The following is a 24,177-nucleotide window of genomic DNA, read 5'->3' on the forward strand; positions in this document are numbered from 1 at the left end:
ACTTAGGAGGAATTCTTCAGGCCTGAACAAAAGACCCCCCCCCCCCACCAAAGCAGTGTTTGGAGTGAAGTCGGTTTTGATGGGGTGAAACAATGCCAGTTCCATGTAGCAAAGCCTATCTTTGGGATAATCTGCAATCAAATGCCTGTGGTATACTGTTCTGAAACAACTCTCACAACTATCTTTCTCATTACATAGTACACAGAATATGGCACAGGTTTAGGTAAAAATGCCTTTCTCACAGTGGCATCGTACACAGTATTGTGTTGTTGTTGTTAACCTGGATTAAGAAGCTACCAACCCGAAATTTACAATTTTACTGAAAAACTTATTTCAGTCGCTTTTGAATTCCCCTAAAAGCAAAGTCTTTCATTCTATCTCAGAATGAGATGGAATGGATAGAAATAATTGCTTTCCCCTTGCCATGTTGCAGTAAAGTAGACTTTAGATGAAGAACTAATCTTCAAAACATGACATGTAACCCATTTCCCCATTGATTTCTATATTGTAGGGAACACTGGGAACACATTTAAGATTGAACCAGTCCTGGGCATCATCACCGTTTCCAAAGAACCAGACATGACAACGACGGGTCAGTTTGTACTGTCGGTCAAAGTCACGGATCAGGGTTCCCCACCAATGTCTGCCACTGCAATTGTGCGCATTTCCGTTACCATGTCTGATAATTCTCACCCCAAGTTCACTCACAAAGACTACCAAGCAGAAGTAAATGAAAATGTTGATATTGGAACGTCAGTCATTTTAATCTCTGCCATCAGTCAGTCTACCCTCATTTATGAAGTCAAAGATGGAAACATCGATGGGATCTTTACCATAAATCCGTATTCTGGAGTCATCACCACCCGGAAGGCACTGGATTACGAGCGTACTTCCTCTTATCAGCTCATCATTCAGGCCACTAACATGGCAGGAATGGCTTCCAATGCCACAGTCAATATTCAGATTGTTGATGAAAATGATAATGCCCCAGTGTTTCTCTTTTCTCAATATTCAGGCAGCCTAAGTGAGGCTGCCCCAGTCAATAGCATCGTCAGGAGCTTGGATAACAGCCCACTGGTGATTCGAGCCACCGATGCTGACAGCAACCGGAATGCTCTGCTGGTATATCAAATTGTGGAGTCCACAGCCAAGAAGTTCTTCACAGTGGATTCCAGTACAGGTGCAATCAGAACAATTGCCAACCTGGACCATGAAACTATTGCCCATTTCCATTTTCATGTGCATGTGAGAGACAGTGGCAGCCCCCAGCTGACTGCAGAGAGTCCTGTTGAAGTCAACATAGAGGTGACAGATGTGAACGATAACCCGCCTGTTTTTACTCAGGCTGTGTTTGAGACCATCTTACTTCTACCCACCTATGTTGGAGTAGAGGTTCTGAAAGTTAGTGCCACAGATCCTGACTCCGAGGTGCCCCCTGAACTGACATATAGCCTAATGGAAGGCAGCTTGGATCATTTTCTAATTGACTCCAACAGTGGAGTACTCACCATAAAAAACAACAACCTCTCCAAAGATCACTACATGTTGATAGTTAAAGTATCTGATGGAAAGTTCTACAGTACGGCCGTGGTCACCATCTTGGTTAAAGAAGCCATGGATAGTGGCCTCCACTTTACACAAAGCTTTTACTCGACCTCGATCTCAGAGAACAACACTAACATAACCAAAGTTGCTATTGTCAATGCCATTGGAAATCGCCTTAATGAGCCCTTAAAATATAGCATCCTAAACCCAGGAAATAAGTTCAAGATAAAATCTACCTCAGGGGTCATTCAGACCACCGGAGTCCCCTTTGACCGTGAAGAACAAGAGTTATATGAGCTGGTGGTGGAAGCCAGCCGCGAGCTAGACCATCTGCGTGTGGCTAGAGTGGTGGTGAGGGTTAACATTGAAGACATAAATGATAATTCCCCAGTCTTTGTGGGCCTCCCTTACTATGCTGCTGTGCAAGTTGATGCTGAGCCTGGGACTCTGATTTACCAGGTGACAGCCATTGACAAAGATAAAGGTGCAAATGGAGAAGTGACCTATGTCCTACAGGATGACTATGGCCACTTTGAGATCAACCCTAATTCAGGGAATGTTATTTTAAAAGAAGCATTCAACTCTGACTTGTCTAACATTGAGTATGGAGTCACCATCCTAGCCAAAGATGGTGGAAAACCCTCTTTATCCACATCTGTGGAACTTCCCATCACAATCGTCAACAAAGCAATGCCTGTGTTTGATAAGCCCTTTTATACAGCATCGATCAACGAAGACATCAGAATGGATACCCCCATTCTAAGCATCAATGCCACCAGTCCAGAAGGCCAAGGCATCATATATATCATTATTGATGGGGATCTTTACAAACAGTTTAACATTGACTTTGACACCGGGGTCCTGAAAGTTGTTAGTCCTTTGGATTATGAAATTACATCTGTTTACAGGTTGACGGTAAGAGCCAGTGATGCCCTTACTGGTGCCAGGGCTGAAGTCACCGTTGACTTGCTGGTTAATGATGTAAATGACAACCCCCCTATTTTCGATCAACCCACATATAATACAACATTATCAGAAGCATCTCTCATTGGAACACCTGTTTTGCAAGTTGTCTCTACTGATGCAGACTCGGAAAATAATAAATTGGTACATTATCAGATTGTCCAGGACACTTACAACAGCACAGATTATTTTCACATAGACAGCGCAAGTGGCTTAATCCTGACAGCACGGATGCTGGACCACGAGTTAGTGCAACACTGCACTTTGAAAGTCAGAGCAACAGATAATGGCTTCCCATCACTGAGCAGTGAGGTCCTGGTTCATATCTATATCTCAGACATAAATGACAACCCTCCCGTTTTTAATCAGCTCATTTATGAATCATACGTGAGTGAATTAGCCCCCCGGGGCCATTTTGTAACCTGTGTTCAAGCCTCTGATGCAGACAGCTCTGATTTTGACCGCTTGGAGTATAGCATTTTATCTGGGAATGACCGGACGAGCTTTCTGATGGATGGCAAGAGTGGCGTCATCACACTGTCCAACCACCGGAAACAGAGAATGGAGCCTTTGTACAGTCTCAACGTGTCGGTGTCTGATGGGTTGTTCACTAGCACTGCACAGGTGCATATCAGGGTACTTGGGGCTAACCTGTACAGCCCTGCCTTTTCCCAAAGCACTTACGTAGCTGAAGTGAGAGAGAACGCAGCCGCTGGGACAAAGGTGATTCATGTTCGAGCTACGGACGGGGATCCAGGAACATATGGACAGATCACTTATGCCATCATCAATGACTTTGCTAAGGATCGATTCCTCATAGACAGCAATGGACAAGTCATCACAACAGAAAGGCTTGACCGGGAGAACCCTCTGGAAGGAGACATTAGTATTTTTTTGAGGGCCCTTGATGGTGGAGGGAGAACGACTTTTTGCACTGTGAGAGTGATTGTTGTGGATGAAAATGACAATGCTCCCCAGTTCATGACAGTGGAATACAGAGCCAGCGTCAGGGCAGACGTTGGAAGGGGCCATTTGGTCACTCAGGTTCAAGCCATGGATCCAGATGACGGCGCTAATTCACGGATTACCTATTCTCTATATAGCGAGGCCTCAGTGTCGGTGGCTGACCTCCTAGAAATCGATCCTGACAATGGCTGGATGGTCACTAAGGGCAATTTTAACCAGCTGAAAAACACAGTGCTGTCATTCTTTGTCAAAGCAGTAGATGGGGGCATTCCAGTAAAGCACTCCCTCATTCCTGTCTATATCCACGTCCTGCCCCCTGAAACATTCTTGCCTTCATTCACCCAGTCTCAGTATTCTTTTACTGTTTCAGAAGATACAGCCATTGGGAGCACGGTGGATACGCTGCGAATTTTGCCCAGTCACAGTGTCAGATTCAGCACAGTTAATGGGGAACGGCTAGAAAATAACAAAGGGGGTGTCTTTGTCATAGAGCAGGAAACAGGCACAATCAAGCTTGACAAACGCCTTGATCATGAAGTCAGCCCAGCGTTCCACTTTAAGGTAGCAGCCACCATACCCCTGGACAAGGTAGACATTGTGTTTACTGTAGATGTAGATATCAAGGTACTGGATTTGAATGACAACAAACCAGTCTTTGAAACTTCCAGCTATGAGACGATTATAATGGAAGGGATGCCTGTCGGCACCAAACTCACACAGGTGAGAGCCATCGACATGGATTGGGGAGCCAATGGGCAGGTCACTTACTCCCTGCACTCGGATTCCCAGCCTGAAAAGGTAATGGAAGCCTTCAATATTGACAGCAACACAGGCTGGATCAGTACCTTGAAGGACCTGGATCACGAGACAGATCCCGCCTTCACCTTCTCTGTGGTGGCCTCCGACCTGGGAGAGGCCTTCTCTCTTTCATCCACGGCTTTGGTCTCTGTCAGGGTGACGGATATAAATGACAATGCACCAGTCTTTGCCCACGAGGTGTACCGAGGGAATGTGAAGGAGAGCGACCCTCCTGGAGAGGTGGTAGCCGTGCTCAGCACATGGGACAGAGACACTTCCGACATTAATCGCCAAGTGAGCTACCATATTACAGGTAAGTCAGCCACCTTGGCTTTCACTGGGTGCTCTGCTTTCTAAAGAAAGTAGGAAGAGGCAGAGGATAAGAGTAGGAGAGAAGAAGGAAGATGACGTGGGGGTTGAGAGTAATAAAACCTTTCTGGGGCTGAGTGAAAGATCTCCAAGTAGACTGTTTTTCAGTTTTGGGCTGTTGCTGGCTCAGCCCTAGCTTGGAGTTCATTGGTTGGCCTATGACGGATTACCCAGATTGGTATCCAGTCTTTGCATCCCCTTTTATCATTTAAAAAGGAGTCCAGCCAACTATCTCAGTTAAAAAATGAAAATTACAGTTTTTTTGGGGAGAAGGGAGATATATTTTAACTAAATTCCTACCTTTTGTATTGGTAAGGAAAATAAATCCCAGTAAGCTTCATTTATTTATTTTTTTTAAGATGAGATTTATTGTCAAATTGGTCCAGTAAGCTTCATTTACAAGTTCCTCCTGGTAGTGAAAACTCCTACGCACGCACACGTACCCACCTATACAAATTAAAGGGCACGGTTTGACCTTTTGCTAAAAATCTTAAGTCGTGATTCCGTAAATCAAAGAGTATTTCTCCAGAGAACTCCATTTTCTCAGATGTCTGTTTTTTCTTTCCAAATAGTAAGTAGCAGGTCGGTGGAAACGCCAAGGTAGACAAATGAGGTCCCCCAGAGTGGACAAAAAATGTCACCATTGCTCTGAGGGGCAGAGGATTTCATGTTGGTGTCACTGATCAGGGGTAGCTTTATGGGGGGGGGGGGGGGTGACTGGCGTTAGACTGAAAATGGGAAGGTTGGTGGTATAAGAACAGTCTTCCTAAAAACTATTTAAGGGTTTTAAAGCTAATATTTTGATGTTGTGACATTCAAAGGCAGAACATAAGCAAAGTGCCAAAAGATTTTAAAGAATCCATCAATACTTGTAGTCAGGTGGCTTCCCTTTAGAAAAACTACATTATTCAAAGTGAAAAATGAATTAATTAGAATGCCCTCAGGACACAGAATCTGCTTAAGTACGTTACTGGGAAAGTTAATTAATCACTGCAGAATAAGATCCACAGGAGAGCATATGTGTCAATGCCTGGGATTGCCACTCTTCTCCATCACTCCTCTCCTTTTTCTTTATAGAACTGTTTTCTTGATGGTGTTTTCTGTTTAAACTATTTATGCATTCGTGCTTTATCTGATACCTTCCTTTTTTTTTCATTAAAATGTACATTTCTGCTGAAAAGACATGAGCGATAGTCGTAAAGAAAGAAAAGTTGAGTAAAGCATCACTTACGTTTATTTGCATTCAGTTGCAGACAAAAAGCTTTTTAGGCATTCTGAGGTCTACTTTTCTATTGGGAAGAATTGCTCAATTTTCAGCTTTAATTATTTATACTTTGTCTCTGGATTGTCAGTGGATGATTTAAAGGGACCATCCCATCAACTTTACCGAAGTAATGAGAACAGAGTAGCTTAAAGCTACTGTTACGATTAGCAGTGCCAACCACCAACTGATTTTAATTAGGTTTAACTTTTGCTCTTGATGTAACACAACTTGGCTGCACTGCCGCAGATTAACAAAGGACCATTAATCATTTTATTTAACAAAAGATGTGGGCCCGCACTGAAAGCATTTAATGGAGAGGTGAAATTTGTGCATGCTAAAATAATATTCAACGGAAGCATAATTGAATCCTAGCCAGTGGCAGAGGAAAGTGATATCCCAGGGAGGACCCTGAGCCTCAGCAGAAACAGGTTTCTCCACCTCAACGCGACTGACATTTGGGGCTGGAGAAGTCTCGTCTTGGCTGTAGGTGGCCGTGCTGTGCATTGTAGGGTGACAGGCAGCATCTCTGGCCTCCACCCAGGAGATTGCAGCAGCACCACCACCACCCTCAACGTGACATTCAAAAATATCTCTGACACTGACAAATGTCCTGGTGTGGGCGTGGTACACAGCCACTCCCGGCAGAAAACCACTGTCCTCGGGGAATGTGTGGCCCTCACAATTTCTGTGCTTTCTGTTCCCAATATGGTCCCTTTATCCCAGGCTTGTCCCCCACCGCTGAGGCCCCTGGACTGACCCCTCCCCATACCTTGAAAGTGCGTGTCCGGCACTAACATTCCCCTACTTCCCCCTCAGTCCCTCTGGCAGGACCACAGTCTTTGCCCTCCACTCTTTTAAAGATTCACTTTTTCAACAGACCAGCAGCCAGTATGCAGTATGCTCTCCTTAAATAAGGAGATGGGTGTATCGTCGGTCTTCCCCACTGGGACCTGAGCTCCCCTGTGGGGGCAGGGGTTTCTGCCAGTTTTGTCTGCGGCTGTGGCCCCACTGTCCGGAACAGTGCCTGGCCCAGAGCGAGCAACAGATACTTATAGAATGCCCGAACCAACAAAACGGTGATGATCTAACCAGATTCCGGGCTTCTTGCCAGTTGTCTTGTCCAGTCTTCCTCCATGTTTGAAAGTGACAGTGTTTCCCTCTTCAGGACTAGAAGGTCAAGGCAGTTTTCTTCTCTCCTCCTCTTCCTGTCTCCTCCAAGATGCTTTTGTCTCCGTGTAATTTAATGATGTGGGAAAGCAATATTGCCGGGCCACTGTCGATGCTTCGGCCTCATAAAAACTGTTCCCCCTCATCTCTTCTCCTTTCCTTCCGCTATCCCCAGCTTCAGTCTGATAAATTCGACCTAATTGCAGTGCTTATCTTTGAACTGCTCCTGAAATGACCCCTCTTAGGGCTACTTAATACTAATGGGTCTTCCTCTGTCATGCCAACTTTTCTTCCCCAAACTCCGGTCCTTGTAAGATGAGCGCAGCTGTATGATGAAGCCTTCGTTAAAAGATTCCTTAATAGAACTGACTGCCTCTCCTTGATTGCATAATCAACAGCTAATGAAATTGTCTTGGTAACAAGAGCTATAGTGTACTACATCCTCTCTCGAGACCAAATGGGAAGACAATTGTATCATCCTGAGAAGAGGATTCATTGTTCACAGTTTGAATTTGATTATCCTTCAGGGGGACTAAACAAGAGATCATCCCCAGTTTCTCTAAGTGCATTTTATTCTCTTGGAAAGTTACTGTTTTACATTCCCCACAAGCCAAGCATATAAATATCTGCTTTTGTTGCAGGAGCATCAAAAGGAAGTAACTGTCAATTTTTTTCCAGTTTTGTAAACGATACAGTTGGAGGGGCAGCTGGATGACCCCACACGGGCCTCTCACTGGAGGTGTAGATCAAAGCTCTTCATTGCACATCTTCAAAAAACACTTTTTTCTCTACAGGAGGGAACCCCCGAGGAAGGTTTGCTCTGGGCCTGGTGCAGAGTGAGTGGAAGGTCTATGTGAAAAGACCTTTAGATAGAGAAGAACAAGACATTTACTTCCTCAATATCACTGCTACCGACGGGCTTTTTGTCACACAGGCCATGGTAGAAGTGACTGTCAGTGATGTGAATGACAATAGCCCAGTGTGTGATCAGGTAAGATCTGTGGATATATCAGATATATTGCTGCTTTTTACTCTGTTTCTCAAAAATTAAATCAAAGCCCATTTCATTATTCTCCTGAAGGCCAGGTTACTTTCTGCTCTTGTCTCCTTAATTAGTGAGCTCCGATTGGATGCAAGAGGGTAGATGGTAGAGTTTAGGATGAAACATTATAAACAAAAAAAGGCATAGGTAGCAACTTCAGGTACCCAATTTTGCCCAACCCAAAAAAAACACAAAAAGAAAATCATGAGGTTTTTGTTTTGTTTTGTTTTGTTTTGTTTTGTTTTGTTTTGTTTTGTTTTAAGAGAGAGAGAGAGAGAGCTGGGGAGGGGCAAAAGGAGAAGGAGAGAGAGAATCTTAAGCAGGCTCCATGCCCAGCACAGACCCTGACATGGGTCAGTGGGTTCAGTCTCACCACTGTTAGATCATGACCTGAACTAAAATCAAGTGTCAGATGCTTAACTGACTGAGCCACTCAGGGGCCCCAAATTGTATTAATGCATTTTTTTGATTTTTTTAAAATGTTTATTTATTTTTGAGAGAGAGAGTGTGAACAGGGGAGGAGCAGAGAGAGAGGGAGACACAGAATCCAAAGCAGGCTCCAGGCTCTGAGCTGTCAGCACAGAGCCCGATGCAGGACTTGAACTCACAAACTGCGAGATCATGACCTGAACCGAAGTCAGATGCTTAACCGACTGAGCCACCCAGGCGCCCCAGTATTAATGCATTTTTAAAGAAATCATTTGTAATGCAAAATGTGGCAATTGCCTCACAAATACCAATGATTCAATTACCTTTCTTTACCTTTGCCAGGTTGCATACACAGCATTATTTCCTGAAGATATTCCATCAAATAAAATCATCCTGAAATTCCGTGCCAAGGATGCCGATATTGGACCCAATGGAGATATACGATACTCACTCTACGGATCTGGAAACAATGAATTTTTTCTAGATCCAGAAAGTGGTAAGGTGAAATTTATTTTTTTGGGTAAATGCCATTGTTAATCCATGAGGGAAGTTAAACTCTCATATGGCCTCGTCACTAGTGGGTAGTTAGCATACAAGATCATCGATATGATGCCCTGCTATCTAGGACTCTAAAAAACACTAGCTGCACATGGTGTCTGATGATGGATGCCCTAGAGTGCACAAACTTTCTTTGGCCTACAAGATGTGCCCTGACTTTACCTACATTCGTTAGCATCAAGTAATCAGATGTGTCTATTTGGTTCTTCTGTTTTTCATATCTGTGAGTTAAGGCACCTGCCCTATAAAGAATATAGAGTTACATCACAAATGCAAGTTGCAAACCAGAGAGCAATGCATAGTAAGGAGAGTTTTTTCTCTCTTGAAGTCCCTTTTCGGTCCCTTCCTGAAGCTTATTAACACACTTTTCTGGTTTTTATTAAAGATTCCCACCTAGTTTCTCCAAAGCTATGAGCCCTGAGATTAGTTTATATATTCAGGCAAAATTTATGAGGTCAAAGGTTATGTATGCTAAAGGCAGATGCCCACATTGAAGGCCAGAGCTAATGGAAAAGACATTTTTATGGAGGTAAATTATTTCAGTGTCGTGTACCGGATGGTTCATCCAATGGCAATTTGTAAATGAAGTGTAAAGATTGAATAATTTGCATATTTCCAGTGTTGTGTTGGTCCTAATGAATAATGACTAACTATTGAGTCTCCAAAGATAATGGCTCCTCCCTGCCCCTCTCCCGTGTCAGCTGCATCCTACTAGGAAGCACTTGGCTCCATTTAAATATACGACTTGGCGATATAGGTCTAGCAATTACTTATTCAGTAGCTAACATTCATTGAGTAACTAGTAGACATAAAAGAACTTTATGGGATATTAGCGGTGGGCTGCAAGAGGAGTAAAACAAGTCATGCCTGAGGAATATTGAACCCAGTAGGGGGAAAATTTTTTTTTAAATAATAATAAAAGGCAGAATGAAATAAGTGCCCAGGAAGGATATCAGGGGAGTAATATCTGAGCACAGAGGAAAAAGTAGCTAATATTCTGATGAAGGGGAAGAGCTGGTAATTGAACCGAGGCAGGATTCTAGTAGCTGAAGCAGGACACTTCAGGCCCTGGGGTCAACATGAGCAGAGAGCATGGCACATTCGAGGAAGGGCATGTACAACACTGTCACTGGTGAGAAGAGCTATAGGATGGCCTACGAGAAAAGCGGTGTGAGAAAGAACTTTAGGCTGATCATGGAAGGTCTTGAATGCCAAACTGAAAAACCACTGGAAGTTTCTGAGAAGGAGAAGGAAATAGTCCAAGCTGTGTTTGAGAACTGGCTTACAGCAAGGAAGCCATAGAAGGAAATGCTTTATAAGTATAGATGGCTTGGTCTGAATAATGTCTACTAATTTTATTTAAGAATAATAGTATTTCATGAGTCATGCTTTTCAGCAAATAGCATTTATTCAGGTCTGTCACTGTGCTTGTTGCCATTGTCTGTTGAAATTTAAACAACTAACTCTCCACAGCGGCTGATACCTAGCACTGTTCCAGTGGTTAAAATAAAGATATATCTTAGCTCCTGACCTTGCTAAATTCCTGCTGATCCAAACCCCTCAAATATCCCCCCACTGGAACCCTCCCCAAGCAACCATAGGCCCTTCCACAGTCCAGCAAGTCGGGTTTACATTGGCACAATAGGATTCCTTCCAGACCTCTTTCTGCTAAAGCCAGCCTCTGTTTTGATTGTTTTCCTCTAAAAGATGGGGTGAAACAATGTTGGAAGCTCTGGAAGCAGCGAAGACTGCTCTTTCTGGGTCTGTGGATTATTGACATGACTGACTACCAGAGAACTAAGGATACTTTTGTCAATTCTCTATGCTTTTTCTGGAGATATAGCAGAAATCCAGAGACACACATAGCTGATGTCCAGAGCAGGTCTTGAGAGGTTTAAAGAGCTACGGAGCTCTCCAGGTAGCCAAAGGAGGGAAATCCTGATACCAGGAGTTTCACAGTGAGATTAATTAATTTGAAAGCCATGCAGTTGATTTGTCGTTGTATCCAGAAATTCCATAGATTTTTCCCTGATGCTTAAAATTGGATTTGCTCTGTTTTTCAAAGTAGGAAGCACTTGAGCCAAATGTCATTGGTCCTTCCCGTATTGGGGATTCTTTATATACGTGATTCTCTGCTCTTCAAAGAAAAGTGGTTTTTGAAATGTGAGGCCTTTTATTTTCACAGGTGAATTAAAAACATTGGCTCTTTTGGACCGGGAAAGGGTCCCCGTGTACAACCTGATTGCCAGGGCCACTGATGGTGGTGGCAGGTTCTGCCAATCTGACATCCACCTGATCCTGGAGGACGTGAACGATAACCCCCCTGTGTTTTCTTCCGAGCACTACAATGCCTGTGTCTATGAGAACACGGCCACCAAGGCTCTCTTGACCAGAGTTCAAGCCGTGGATCCTGATGTTGGTAAGTCAGTTGCACTGATGCGATGCCTCCTTGTTCATGCTCTTGACATATCTTCAGTGGTTACCTCTCCTTTGGTTTTACCAGCCCACCTTGGTTCCTTACCATGAGAACACATGTGTTAAACCAATGACCACGTGTCAGCTTTTCCACTGATATGCTTTACATGTATGAGAGAACACTACAGGGTGTCCCCCCCCTCCGCCGCCCCTCCTCTTTCTAGGGTTTCAAAAAGCTATACTCTGAATTTCCTTGCCTTCTAACGAAGAGTTTGGGGCTTGTTTGTTCTTTTTTAACCTTTAGAGTAAAAATAATAGCTTGCTTACTTGCCCATTCCTCCTGAACATAGTTAAAATGCTGTGTTGTGTGGCAGGGAGAATTCATTTCCATTTCTATAAAGAATTGCATCACATGCTTCAGCTGAAATATGACAATCTCGATTTATGGTAGTGCCCCACAGTGCAAAGAACAATTACTAAATGTGCTGCCAGTCCTATGTCAATTTTTTTTAACTGCCATTTTCCATAGCCTTTTGGTCACACATATACTGACGTTACTAGGCAGAATGAGGGTGGTGGAAATAAGACGGAATTCGAACTAAAAGTTGCTGCTGATAAAGTTTGTGTTCAGATCCACTTTGCATAATGAGATGGTGAGTTAGAAAAGCCTGGAGTTAATTGCTAGGTAGTCCTTTCAAGAATGCATAAGTTATTGAGGTGATTGTGTGATGGGATGTACATACAAAAGGGCATATAGACAGCCTCTTGGTTGTGCATTTTAAGAGCTGTAAATCAGAGGACTAGGGAATGATGGGGTGTGTCTGCTATGCTAAACAGGCCTTTATATAATTCAGTGTCTTATTGCTTAATTCTGAATTGAAAGAAAAATTATTGGACTAATGGAAAAGTAAATACATGATAATTAGTCGAAAACAAACGTAGAGCCCAGGGTCTCTGCATATTTCCCCTTCGAGAAATTAGTGGCTACTTTAAATTATTGCTCTTACCTCATTAGCATAATTTTCCAGGCTGAGCACCAACCCTTTAAAAGTCTGCATATTATGTGAAGCTTGGTAAAAAACGGTAAACAGGAAAAGACTCCTTTATTGATTTATAATTATGTAATACCTACGAATGTCCTTTTTTTTTCTTTGTAATTGTATTTCAAGGTTTTTCCAAAACAAGGCCCAGGAACCCCCAGGTTCAAGTATGCCCCTGAGCTTGGTCCACTGCTGTCTTATACAAATACGCTTTTTTAAAGCAGCATTGGAAAACATCCTCTGGACTCTTATTAGCAGGCTTTTGGAGGGGAGAGCAGAAATCATGCAAATAAATCTTTCAATTATTTAAATTTGAGAATGTGTAATGGAGCCATAGGGTGAAACTTAAAAAAAATTTTTTTTTCATGTTTATTTATTTATTTCAAGAGTGGGGAGGGGCAGGTAGAGAGGAAGAGAGAGAATCCTAAGCAGACTCTGTGATGTCAGTGCAGAGCTCAGCAGGGGGCTCGGTCTCAGGAACCACAAGATCATGACCTGAGCCGAGATCAAGATTTGGAGCCACCCAGGTGCCCCGAGCCATAGATGAAATTTCATGATTTAATTTTTTGACTTAAATTAAAATCCTAATTTTAAAAAAATGAGATTTTTCTACTCCCTTCCTTCCTGAAGGAATTGGGTATGCTCTAGCTACCAGAGATTGAAGACAGAAAGAGGCTGCCTGGCGCTCATGATGTTGAGGACAGTGGAGGGATGTTACTGGCTCACGGATGTGGCCGTGGTGAAGAACATGCAGTTAGTTCCATCCTTCTTTTCACTTCTTCTGAGTCAGCTGTTCGTGTTGGGAGTTGGGGAAGAAAGATGACTAGAATCTGGGCCTTTAGCTGGCAGAGATGAGAAAGCCTTTAAAGGCCCCAAACCAGAATAATGACCCCGTCAGCACCTGCCTCTGCTCATTTGCACCAATTCTCCAAAGGCTTACATTCAGAGCTTCAAGCAGACACAGAGGTAGGCACAGAGGCTGTGAGTGCGGTGCATATAAAGTGTATACACCAGACCATTGTATCCGCCTCAGGAAAGCTCTAGCATAAGATACCAGATCCTGTCTCCTTTTCTCAGTTTCTGTACAACTCATTTAGCTTTTCTTAATTATTATTATTGTTCTGAAAGAGTGAGCAAGAGAGCACGCACATGAGAGCGGGGGAGGGGCAGAGAAAGAGAGAGAATATCTTAAGCAGGCTCCACGCCCAGCATGGAGCCCAACATGGGGCTCAATCCCACAGCCCTGGAATCATGACCTGAACCAAGATCAAGAGTTGGACGTTCGACCAACCGAGCCACCCAGGTGCTCCGCACTTAGCGTGAAAAAATAAAGGAACTCAGATAGCTGGCAAGAACAAACGAACACTTGTAAAAATGCAGATGAAGCACCCGACCGTGTCCGGGGCACGGGGTGAGGAGGTGGCTGTGAAGGTCCTGGCCAGAGCTTGCAGGGGGATACCAACAGCAGAGGCGTCAGTCGGAGCTGACATCAAAGCGACATCCTCCAGAGTCCCTGGGTGTCACTGAAATAGCTTACACCATCTTCATTAGCTGCCTGCTCAGAAAACTTACTTCCTCAAGGGGACCCAGCTCTCAGTCTTTCAGAAGGGACCACAGAGGAGCGTGAGATGCATATTGAGATTGCCAGGTCATCACGTGGGCAGTTCACCTAGGGCCCAGCTCACCTGGCCTGAAGCTGAGTTTGCATGTCATTAGACTGAATCTGGCCCTCATATCTTTAGTTTGGCCCCTTATATAGTGTTCCAAAAAGGTAGAGTTCATTGTCAATAAAATTCAGGAGATTTTCTTTTCGAATTTTCAGTTCTGGGTATTTTATAAAAACAGAAGCAGCCCTCAGAAGTCAGCAAATTCAGACACACAGCCCCACCATGGTAGGAGCTTAAGACATAGCAGCTGCCTTTATGAGAACAGCCAGAGCTCACGCTTCCTGTTCCCAGCCACTTTTCTTATTTATGTTACTGCCTGACCTCATGAGCCCCTTTGTGACAAGAAAATAGTTGAGTTTTTAAAAAAAATTTTTTTGGAACTGATAATAGATTCCCAGGTAGCCGCAAAAAAATGCACAGATCACATGCGCCTTTCACTCGACACTTTCCTCCAATGACGACATCTTGTGTTAGCTGTAGTACACTGTCAGATTTGGCGTGTGTCACATGTGCGTGCGTGCGTGCGTGTGTGTGTGTGTGTAGTTCTCTACAATTTTCTCACCTGTGCAGCTTCATGTAACCACCATTACAGAGCTCCCTCCTGCTACCCCATCATAACCACACCATCCTGACACTTCCTTCCCAGTCTCTAACCCCTGGCAACCACTAATCCCCATATCTATAATTTGATTATTTCAAAAAACATTATTTGAAAGGAACTATGTGGTGTATAATTCTTTGAGACTGACTTTTTTCACTAAGCATCCCCTTGAGATCCATCCCACTTGTCCTTTCCCTTGGAGATTCACCTACATTGGTTTTTGATTCTAGTGAAGATCGTTGGCTCCATTTGTGTAGACAGCAGGGTGATTTCATTCATGAAACTTCTTTCGTTAAGCATATTCCTTTACCTGAATTTACAAATTACTTCACCACCATTTTGCTACAGTATAAACAAAGTCACTATAAAATACAGAGAAAAGACCAGGATATATTCATCTGAAATCTGATTCCATAACTTCATGAATTCAAAGCTCTTATAAGGACTCACTGAACTTTCATATCCTGGTTTTCTAATTTTAAAAACTACTATTGCTTTTAGTCAAACACCTCTTTGCTATGCTGAATTCGTTATTCATAATAAAACCAACACTGTTAGAGTAACTGCCTAAGTTAGGAATAAAATCAAAACAGAGGAGGACAAGATAATTTCAACACCCAGTTTATGAGCTCTACGAAATAGCATGGCAACTGCCTAGATTTTAGCATTAAAGTCTTAGTCTTCCTGTAAAATGGAAATGTCCTCAATTCCATAAACTAATGACATGATTTTATGACCTAACATGTATAAAAAATGTAATCCTTTCAGTAAAGATCAGGGGACCTTTTGTTGTTACATTTCGGGGTTAATATCTTCCTAGTTAGTCTACCTCTCATAGGTAGGATTTGTGTCCGGCTTCCTAATTTTGAGGGTCTTCTAAGCTAGCAAAGGAAATATGCAGAGATGAAGATCAGAGCTGAAGTCTGTGACCATTTTAGGCAAAGTTATATGAAAATAAAATGTAAACACGCTCTGCAAAATATGCTGTAGCCCATGATTTATTGAGAGGCCAATTTTGAGATATCTGAGATGCAAAAGGACATATTTTTCCTCTTATGGACCAGGGACACAAGGCAAAGAAAGGTTCTAATAAGCAACTCACTTTCTCCTCTCCTATAAAATATTTCCTGCAAGGTATGGAACTTCTTTCAGGGATTTCAGAGAAGCTTGGGGACTCATAGCACACATTACAATTTTTTTCCATTCAATTTAACAGAAATTTAGTGAGTGGCTAGGTAGAAGGCATAAGAAGGGATCGCAAGATTCTCCAAGATGAGGACTGTGCAGTGACAGGCCTCAGGTCATGTGCAGCAGTGAAGAGCTTGAATCAGTAGCACACATACTTTTCACAAAAGGCGGAGCTCCCGGAATGAATAGGATTTCAACAGGCAGAGGGAGGAAGGTATTCAGGAAGACAGGAACCATGATGATAAAGTTGTAAAGCTGGGAATGTGTGGCTCCAACTCAATGATTGGGAGGACATCATGTCATCCAGGATGGAGAGAAGCAAATGAGATGAGAAAAGTAGTCTGGGCCTGACTGTGGCGGTTCACAAAAGCCAGGGATTATGTGCTTAAACCAATAAGTAGAAAACAGCCACAGAGCACTTGTGAGAAAAGAAATGATCAGTTCTGGGTTTGGGAAATGCTAATCTGATAGAAGCCTCCAAAATGAGGGTGAGGAAAGGTCCTAGAAGAGTATTGTAAAAGATTACAAGGGCCAAAATTAGAGTGGTGGCTTAGGGACTTTAAAAGAAAGAGCAGGGGCGCCTGGGTGGCTCAGTGGGTTGGGCGTGCGACTTTGGCTCAGGTCATGATCTCGCACTCCATGGGTTTGAGCCTCATGTCGAGCTCTGTGCTAACAGCTCGGAGCCTGGAGCCCACTTCAGATTTGGTGTCTCCCTCTCTCTGCCCCCTCTTCCCCTCTTGCACTCTGTCTTTCTCTCTCTCTCTCAAAAACAAATAAACATTAAAAAATAAAAAGAAGGAGCAAAACCATGTCTAATACCTGCCCAGAGTGACTCCCATGGAACAGGGGGGTGCAGGGAGAGGGTTGGGAGAAGGAGCCCTGCCCACCAGCACACCAGCAAAAGCCTCAGCTGAGCCTCTCAGCCAGCCACAGCAGTGCACCCACAATAGTTGTGACCCAGCCACACAGCCCACACAGGAGACAGCCCTGGAGTGCCTGGTCTGGACACCAGTGGGGATTGAGCTTCTGGGCCCTACAGGACCCTCTACATAAGGCCACTCCCTTGAGTCTGGGAGACACAACTGATCTGCCTAATACATAAAAACAAACACGGAGCCAGACAGAATGAGAAAGCATGGGAATATGTTCCAAATGAAAGAATAGAACCAAACCTCAGAAACAGAATAAAAGAAACAGAGGTAAGCAATCTACCTTATAAAGGGTCCAAAATAATGGTCATAAAGATCCTCACTGGACTGAAGAGTGGATGAACAGAGGTCGGAACTTCAACAAAGAGATAGATGATATAAAAAAGAACCAATCAGAGTTGAAGAATACAATAACTGAAATGAAAAATACTTTAGAGGGAATCAAGAGCAGATTAGATGATGTAGAGGAATTGATCAGTGATCTATAAGACAGGATAATGGAAAGCACCCAAGCTGAACAGCCAAAAAGAAAAAAGAATTTTAAAAAATGAGGATAGTTTAAGGGACCTCTTGCACATCACCAAGCATGCTAACATTTGCATTGTAGCAGACAAAGAAGGAGAAGAGACAGAGAAAGGGGTAGAAAACTTATTAGAAGAAATCATGGCTAAAAACTTCTTTAACCTGGGGAAGGAAACAGATATTCAGGTCCAGGACGCACAGAGAACCCCAAACAAGATGAACCCCAAGACGTCCACACCGTGACACATAATAATTAAAATGTGCAGGGAATTTTCTTCAAGGGCTAGAGGAAATGTGAGAGGAAGTCACCAAGAAATGAGGAAAAATGCCTCACACATGGAGCGCTCTGTAGGTACTGCGTTACATTAATGAATGGACACAACTGGTAGAATGAATTACGTTAATAGAAAATACAGAGATTCTCTCTAAGACTCTTCCAAGATGATGCCTTCTGCTTTCAAGTGAATAGTTAGGTCCTCACATTAATCGAGAACAGGAAAGAGACAGAGAAGAGTTATCTTGTGGCAGAACTTTCCCATTTCTACCCAAATGTTTGTATTTGCACAGCCCTCAACATTCTTAATTTTGCACTGTCATTCACTGTAATAATGTAAACTTGCTGTCCATGGTCAGGATTCATTTTCTGAGTATTTAATGAGGGAGTTGGTATCATGACCCGTGCTGTCCTCTCATGGAGCAGGACCTGCAGTGAACTTGCTTTTCCAAAGCACCGATCTTGTCAGAGGAAATAAATGGCTGGCCTAGTATTGTGGAGCATTGTTTGTTCTGAGAGGGTAGCTCCTTATGAAGGAGCAGGAGATTATTTATCTGAGAGTCATGTTCATTAAAATAACCCCTGAGGGTTGTTAAACAGAGATCTTTCTGACCAAACCACATTAAATGAGTCTATCCAGTTGTTTGTTATCTCCTTTGACTCATCCTAGGCTTGTGTATGTGTGCCACTTACTGAAAGCCATGAAAAGGGCCTTGGGAAGAAAAGTGAAGACAGGAGATAAGCTCTCAGCAAAGTGCTGTGGATTAGGTGCTGGAACTATGACAGAGAAGCATGTCAAGAGCTCTGGGTTAGCAGTTTCCTGCATCTTCATGGGACAAACTCTGTGGGAGTGTCAATCATACCAATCTATAAGGATCTCACTGCCTGCTCACATGGCCTTTCCTTGGTGTGTACAGCAGAGAGAGAGAGAGAGTTCTGTCTGTCTTCCTCTTCTTATAGGCTATGAGTCTTACTAGATTAGGACCCCATCCCTATGATCTCATTTAACTTAATATCTCCTAAAAGCCCCATCTCCAAATAGTCGCATCAGTGTTAGGGCTTCAACATGTGAATTTGGGGCTGGACACAGTTTAGTGCTCAATACCCTGGGGAGGAGAGCTATGATATTGTGAGGCAGGCCTGTTAGAGGCCCACATGGTGAGGGACTGAGTCCTATTAGCAGCTACATGAGTGTGCTTGAAAGTGGACACCCGCCTCCATTTGAGCCATCAAATGAAACTGCAGCCCTGCTCAACAGGACACCTTGGGCCACAGCCGACCAGCTAAGCCATGCCTGGATTCCCACCCCCACAGAAACCATGAAATACTACATATTTGTTGTTTCATGCTACGTTCTGGAGTAATTTCCCATGCAGCCGTAGAGAACTAGCACATCCATGCAGGTTTATGGGCGTTCTGAATTCTGTCCATGTATCCTTAAGAATCTCATGCCATAGCCGTTATCCACCCACAGACTCCACTGTGTGAGGAAGAAGGGCTGTCATGCAGGTCAGTGGCAATCAAAACAGGGCCCTCCCTGAAGGAGAAATAGTTCAGCCAAATTGGGAACACGCTGCTTTGATGTGGTGGAGTGAGTGCTGATTCAACAGCGTCAGCCGCTCCTTGTTGCTGCTCTTGTGGTTTCCTGAATTCTCCCTGGGGCAGCAGGCCCACTTTGTTGGTGCATCACGGTCCTAGTAGATGTTCGGATGTTACACTGGCAAGTCCCTGAAAAAAATCCAGTCAAAACCTTTCTTTTCCCAAGAAGGAAACGGAGGCCCATAGACGAGATGTACCCAAGACAATGTTGTGAGTGGCAGAGCGGGATCTAAAAGGAAGGTACCCTGATATCTCAGTCCAAGGCTCTTTTCTGTATTCTAATAATTTCCACCAGAAGGTGTTTCAAGAAGGATTTGATTCTGATTCAGCCGGCCTGCTCTTAGGTACCATATATTCTTCTCTTTCCTAATGCCTTGGAGCCTCTTGCCTCTAAGCTGCATAGGTCAGCGACTTAATGTGGTTTTTTTTCTCTCCCCCAAAGCTCTGTTATTCTCTAAAGTATTAAATCTTTAAAGGCGGCTGAGGAACTGTTAAAATGTTCATAAAAATTAAATAATCCCCCTAAAGACTGAGACATGGGCCATTTCCGGAGCATGTTGTGGCTGAAACCCTTTGTCTGTTGTGGATATCAAAAAATACAATCTTAAGAGAACCCCAAACACTTACACAAGTAATCTTGCTGTGGCACAAGAGCTAGTGGTATTCTTGCCTGCAGATGGAGAAACTGAGGTTCAGAGAGCTAGCTTGCTCCCCTCGAGCCATCTGTCAGGTGGTCCTGAGCAAAGGTTTCCGTGGCCCCATAAACCCCTGAATTCTTGACTTGCCACCAGCACCAGGACGCTTTCTGCAGTGCATGCAGTACACGTGACTAAATGGTGGACTGTGGCACCCCATCACCTCCTTGTCACATTTGCCTATCGCTTTGGGAAGCAACAGCATGCAGTGGTTTGTGGGGGGAGACCAGATCAAATACCTCTAGTCTAGCCTTTACTAACTGTCTAACCTTAAATAAGTTCCCCAGCCCTTTTTAATTCCACTTCCTGCCTATAAAAATGGAGATATTAATTCCTTGTTTTCCCATTAGACCATGAGCTCCTGGAGGGCTGGGACACCAATCTGTTCATCTCTGTGTCACCAGCACTGGCATGGCACCAGGCACCCAGTACATGTTCCATACATGTCTGCTGAGCTGTCGAGTGGTTGGGACAACGAAGTTAGACATTCCATGTTAACTCCTTGACATCTTGTCTTGTGCATAAATGGGTTCCTTCCGCCAGGGACTTTCACCCTCAGAGCTGGGCTCCCTCGTGTAGGAAGCCTCAGGGGCTAAAAATTCCTTTCTCCAGGCCCATTGGACAGAACGTAAATGCCTTCTGTCACACAGGGCTTAATTTGGGAACATGAAATAATCCTCTATGCCTAAGAAATTAGAACCCCTTCAGTTGATTAGAGCACTACAAACTATCCCCTCACAAATTCCAGGATCCAACAGCAGAGGAAAAATAACGCACAAAAATCAGACAAGCTGGTTATCAGCCCTGGCTGTGCATCAGAATCCCTTTGGGAGCTTTTAAAAATAAACAGACAAAAATAAACACAAACAGGTGAAGGCTCCGTCTTCAAAATCTGATTCAGAAAGTCTGGGATAGGGCTCGACATACATTCTTTTCCTCTTTTTGACTGTGATGCCTTGCCTGGTTTAGAAGTGTCTGCGTTTGATACACAGAAGTTATTATCGTTATTATGCCTTTTAAAATCCAATTTCTTCCAAGCAGGGGGTCCAAACAAATGAAATAGTGAGTTCCTTCCAGGAAGGGATGTCTCAGTGAAGAGTTTTAGCACCACCACCCATGAGCAGGGAATTCTGATTTCTAACTGTTGATGGCAGTGACCCATTCACACACTGCTTCATTCCTGGATGCCACAAGGGTGGTTAACAGGCCTCTGTGCTCCTCCGTGGATCAGTCCTGATCCAACATGCAGCAACGCAGAGGACAGGTTTACAGGATATTATATTGTTTATAACAGCTTTGGTAATTTGCTAGTGGTTCTGAAAATAGACAGCTTTAGCTCCTGCCATTCTACACTTATAATTTAGCAACACTGAACCCCTTACCCTTCCCTGAGCACCCGGTTTCATCATTCTTAACTTCACATGTGTTCATGTCCCCCGAAATGCCCTTTCTTTTTGTCACTTTTCCACTTTGGTACTCCTGACAACTCCTGTCTTTCCTTCATGACTCAATTCAATTGTTTTCTTCCCTGGGAAATGTCCCTTGGCCACCCCTCACCAATAATCCACTATATATATGCTTGTCTCCTGAGACATGGGAGATATTGAGGGGCTGTGATTCTTCTGTGCATCCTCAGTGCCTGCCAAGAGGTGGGAATCCCGTGAAGATTTATTGGATGGAGGTGATTTATTGGATAGATTAATGACTGATCCAATGGCATACATAGTGACCCACTTAGGAGACATATTTAGTATTATTGCCGGGTAGTCCAGTATAGAAGTTCTATACACCAATAAAGATGGAGTTTTAAATACTTTGATGAATTCATTTACTTACATTTGACTCTTCCGGGCTTAGCAAAGTGCCAAGCCATAGATGGGAGAGTTTATGTCCAGACGAGCTGCAGTCTTTGAGGTTTCGCGAAAGGTGGTTATCACCCACCAGCGGGGCCAACTCTACGGAAGGACAGCCTTTGCAGGTGTGCAGGTCCCTCACTTAGAAGGGCCCCTGTTGGTTTAATACTCTGCTCTGGCTATGTCCAACAGGGGGCCCTGCTTTCTTCTATGGCCTAGAACCTCACAATCATGTTGCCAGTGCTACCCAGCAGAGCTGGTGCCAGCCCAACTGGTGAGTCCCCAGGAAGTCTATGGTATTGCCAGGATCTCCCTGACTCTGTGACTGGGGCTGCCTTGTCTCCTTTTTAACTGTTCAAAAGGCCCCGGGATTCCTGACCCCAGAGTTGGTATTTTGCCCAGGGGAATGTGCCAGGGTTAGTCATCACCCAATGAAAAACTTGTAAGAGGCACTTAAAACAGAAATAATCAGAGAGTCTATTTAAAGTCTAACTTGAAAAGTAATTGCAATTCCATGGACCTCCTAATGGCAACTTTCTTTTATTTTACATCATCTGAAGGCCTATTTTAAAGATAGAAAAAAGTGGTCAGTTTGAGCTCTTTAGCTATAATGGGATTTTACTTGCCTCCCACAGACAATGAGATGAGGCTAACCATTTTCTTCTACAGCTTAATTTAAGGATATCAAATAACTCAAAACAATTTATCACTTGAAATACCTTTATAATGAGACCTTGACAAAAAAATATTTTTTTAAATTTTTTTAATGTTTATTTTCAAGAGAGAGAAAGAGACAGAGCACGAGTGGGGGAAGGGCAGAGAGAGAGGGAGACAGAATCTGAAGCAGACTTCAGGCACCGAACTGTCAGCACAGAGCCCAGTGTGGGGCTCAAACCCGCGAACCGTGAGATCATGACCTGAGCTGAAGTCAGACACTTACTGACTGAGCCACCCAGGCACCCCCCCAAAAAATATTTTCTACGTAAAGTCAGTGTCTTTCTGAGTACACACACACACACACATACACACACACACACAAAATGAGGAATGGAAATATCCAGAAAAAGAATGCTAATATAATACATAAGTATCATTTTCTACAATTATTTCAAATGGTATGTATGTTGAGAATTAAACTGGCCTGGAAAATAACTCAGAAATTTGACTGCTCTCCAAAATTGGTGATAAATTCTCCATTACATGATGTTTGTAATAGTTCTTTTACTTACTAGAAACATGATCTGTGTCCACTGTAGAAAATCTAGAAAGACAGACAAAAGGAGAAACGAGTCAATTCTAACCACTGTTGCTATTTCGATGAAGTCCCTTCCACCATTTTTCTTTCCAGAAATGGACTCATAAACTAGATATTGTTTTGTAACCTGCTTTTTTCACTGGCTCACAAACATATTTCTGTCTCTATGTTCTCTTTTATACTTTTATATGGCAACGTATACAGTATTCTATGATTTGAGTGTCCTATAACTTATTCAGTCAGTTCTCATTCTTGACAAATTGGGTAGTTACCAATTTTATTCACAAATGCAAGCATCCAGTTAGCAATAGTTTTTTATATATGAATGTTTTCATATAGTTTTTATATATTGATGTTTTATGTACACTTTTGATAGTAAAGATTCCTGACTCCTCTGTGTTGCACCCTTTTTGGGGCCCTTCATTCTTTAACACATATACTTGTAGTGGCCCTTGGCCACCCCTCACCAATGTGTAGAGTGCTTATCACCTACATTTGTTGTCTTAGTAATACTCTCGTTTTGATCCCCTGGTCACTTCTGCAGTTCAGTGTTCATTACTCTCTGATGTGGGGCCTGGGACTCAACATTGAACTACAGAAATAATAAGACACAGTCCCTCTGCGTAAAAGATACATTAATCTAGTAGGAGAGAGGCCATAAGTATAACTAACGATAATGTAAAAACAATATTAAGGGAGCACACAGAAAAGAATAACTGGGAAATTAAGGAAGCTGTGGAGAGGAGACCCTTCACAGAATAGGTAGGAATTTGACGAGGGAGGAAGGGAAGAGAACATTCTGAGCGGAAGGAAAAGCATGTGCGGAGGACTGGGGAGTAAGTGTGCATGGAGTCTTGAGGAGTAGCTGGAATAGAGAACACACAATGGAAGGAGAGCAGGGGATGACACTGAAAGGGTGGCTTGGGACCAGAGGGCAAAGGATTGGAAAGCCATTCTTAGAAGTCTCTACTTCTGACTCTAAGAAGTCAGAAGTCAGAGCCTGTCTTGAGCCACTGAGGCAAAACTGGATCCAGAGCT

At 43.4% G+C, this 24,177-nt stretch overlaps 1 protein-coding gene across 5 annotated transcripts in view; it reads left to right on the plus strand.

Moving 5' to 3' along the window:
- Positions 1-24,177, plus strand: part of FAT3 (FAT atypical cadherin 3) — a 667,149-nt gene that overhangs the window by 570,334 nt on the left and 72,638 nt on the right. For 4 of the 5 annotated variants that reach the window (XM_019450067.2, XM_019450069.2, XM_019450068.2 and 1 more), the window contains 4 exons: positions 512-4,585; positions 7,867-8,063; positions 8,886-9,039; positions 11,287-11,520. In XM_019450067.2, coding sequence (XP_019305612.2) covers positions 512-4,585; positions 7,867-8,063; positions 8,886-9,039; positions 11,287-11,520 — 4,659 coding nt within the window. Of the gene's footprint in view, positions 1-511; positions 4,586-7,866; positions 8,064-8,885; positions 9,040-11,286; positions 11,521-24,177 lie in introns of those variants that run through there. The other variant, XM_053900189.1, reaches the window with a different exon arrangement.

This window comes from Panthera pardus, unplaced genomic scaffold, assembly GCF_024362965.1.
Source record: "Panthera pardus isolate Hobbes unplaced genomic scaffold, ASM2436296v1 HiC_scaffold_12, whole genome shotgun sequence".
Taxonomy (NCBI): domain Eukaryota; kingdom Metazoa; phylum Chordata; class Mammalia; order Carnivora; family Felidae; genus Panthera; species Panthera pardus.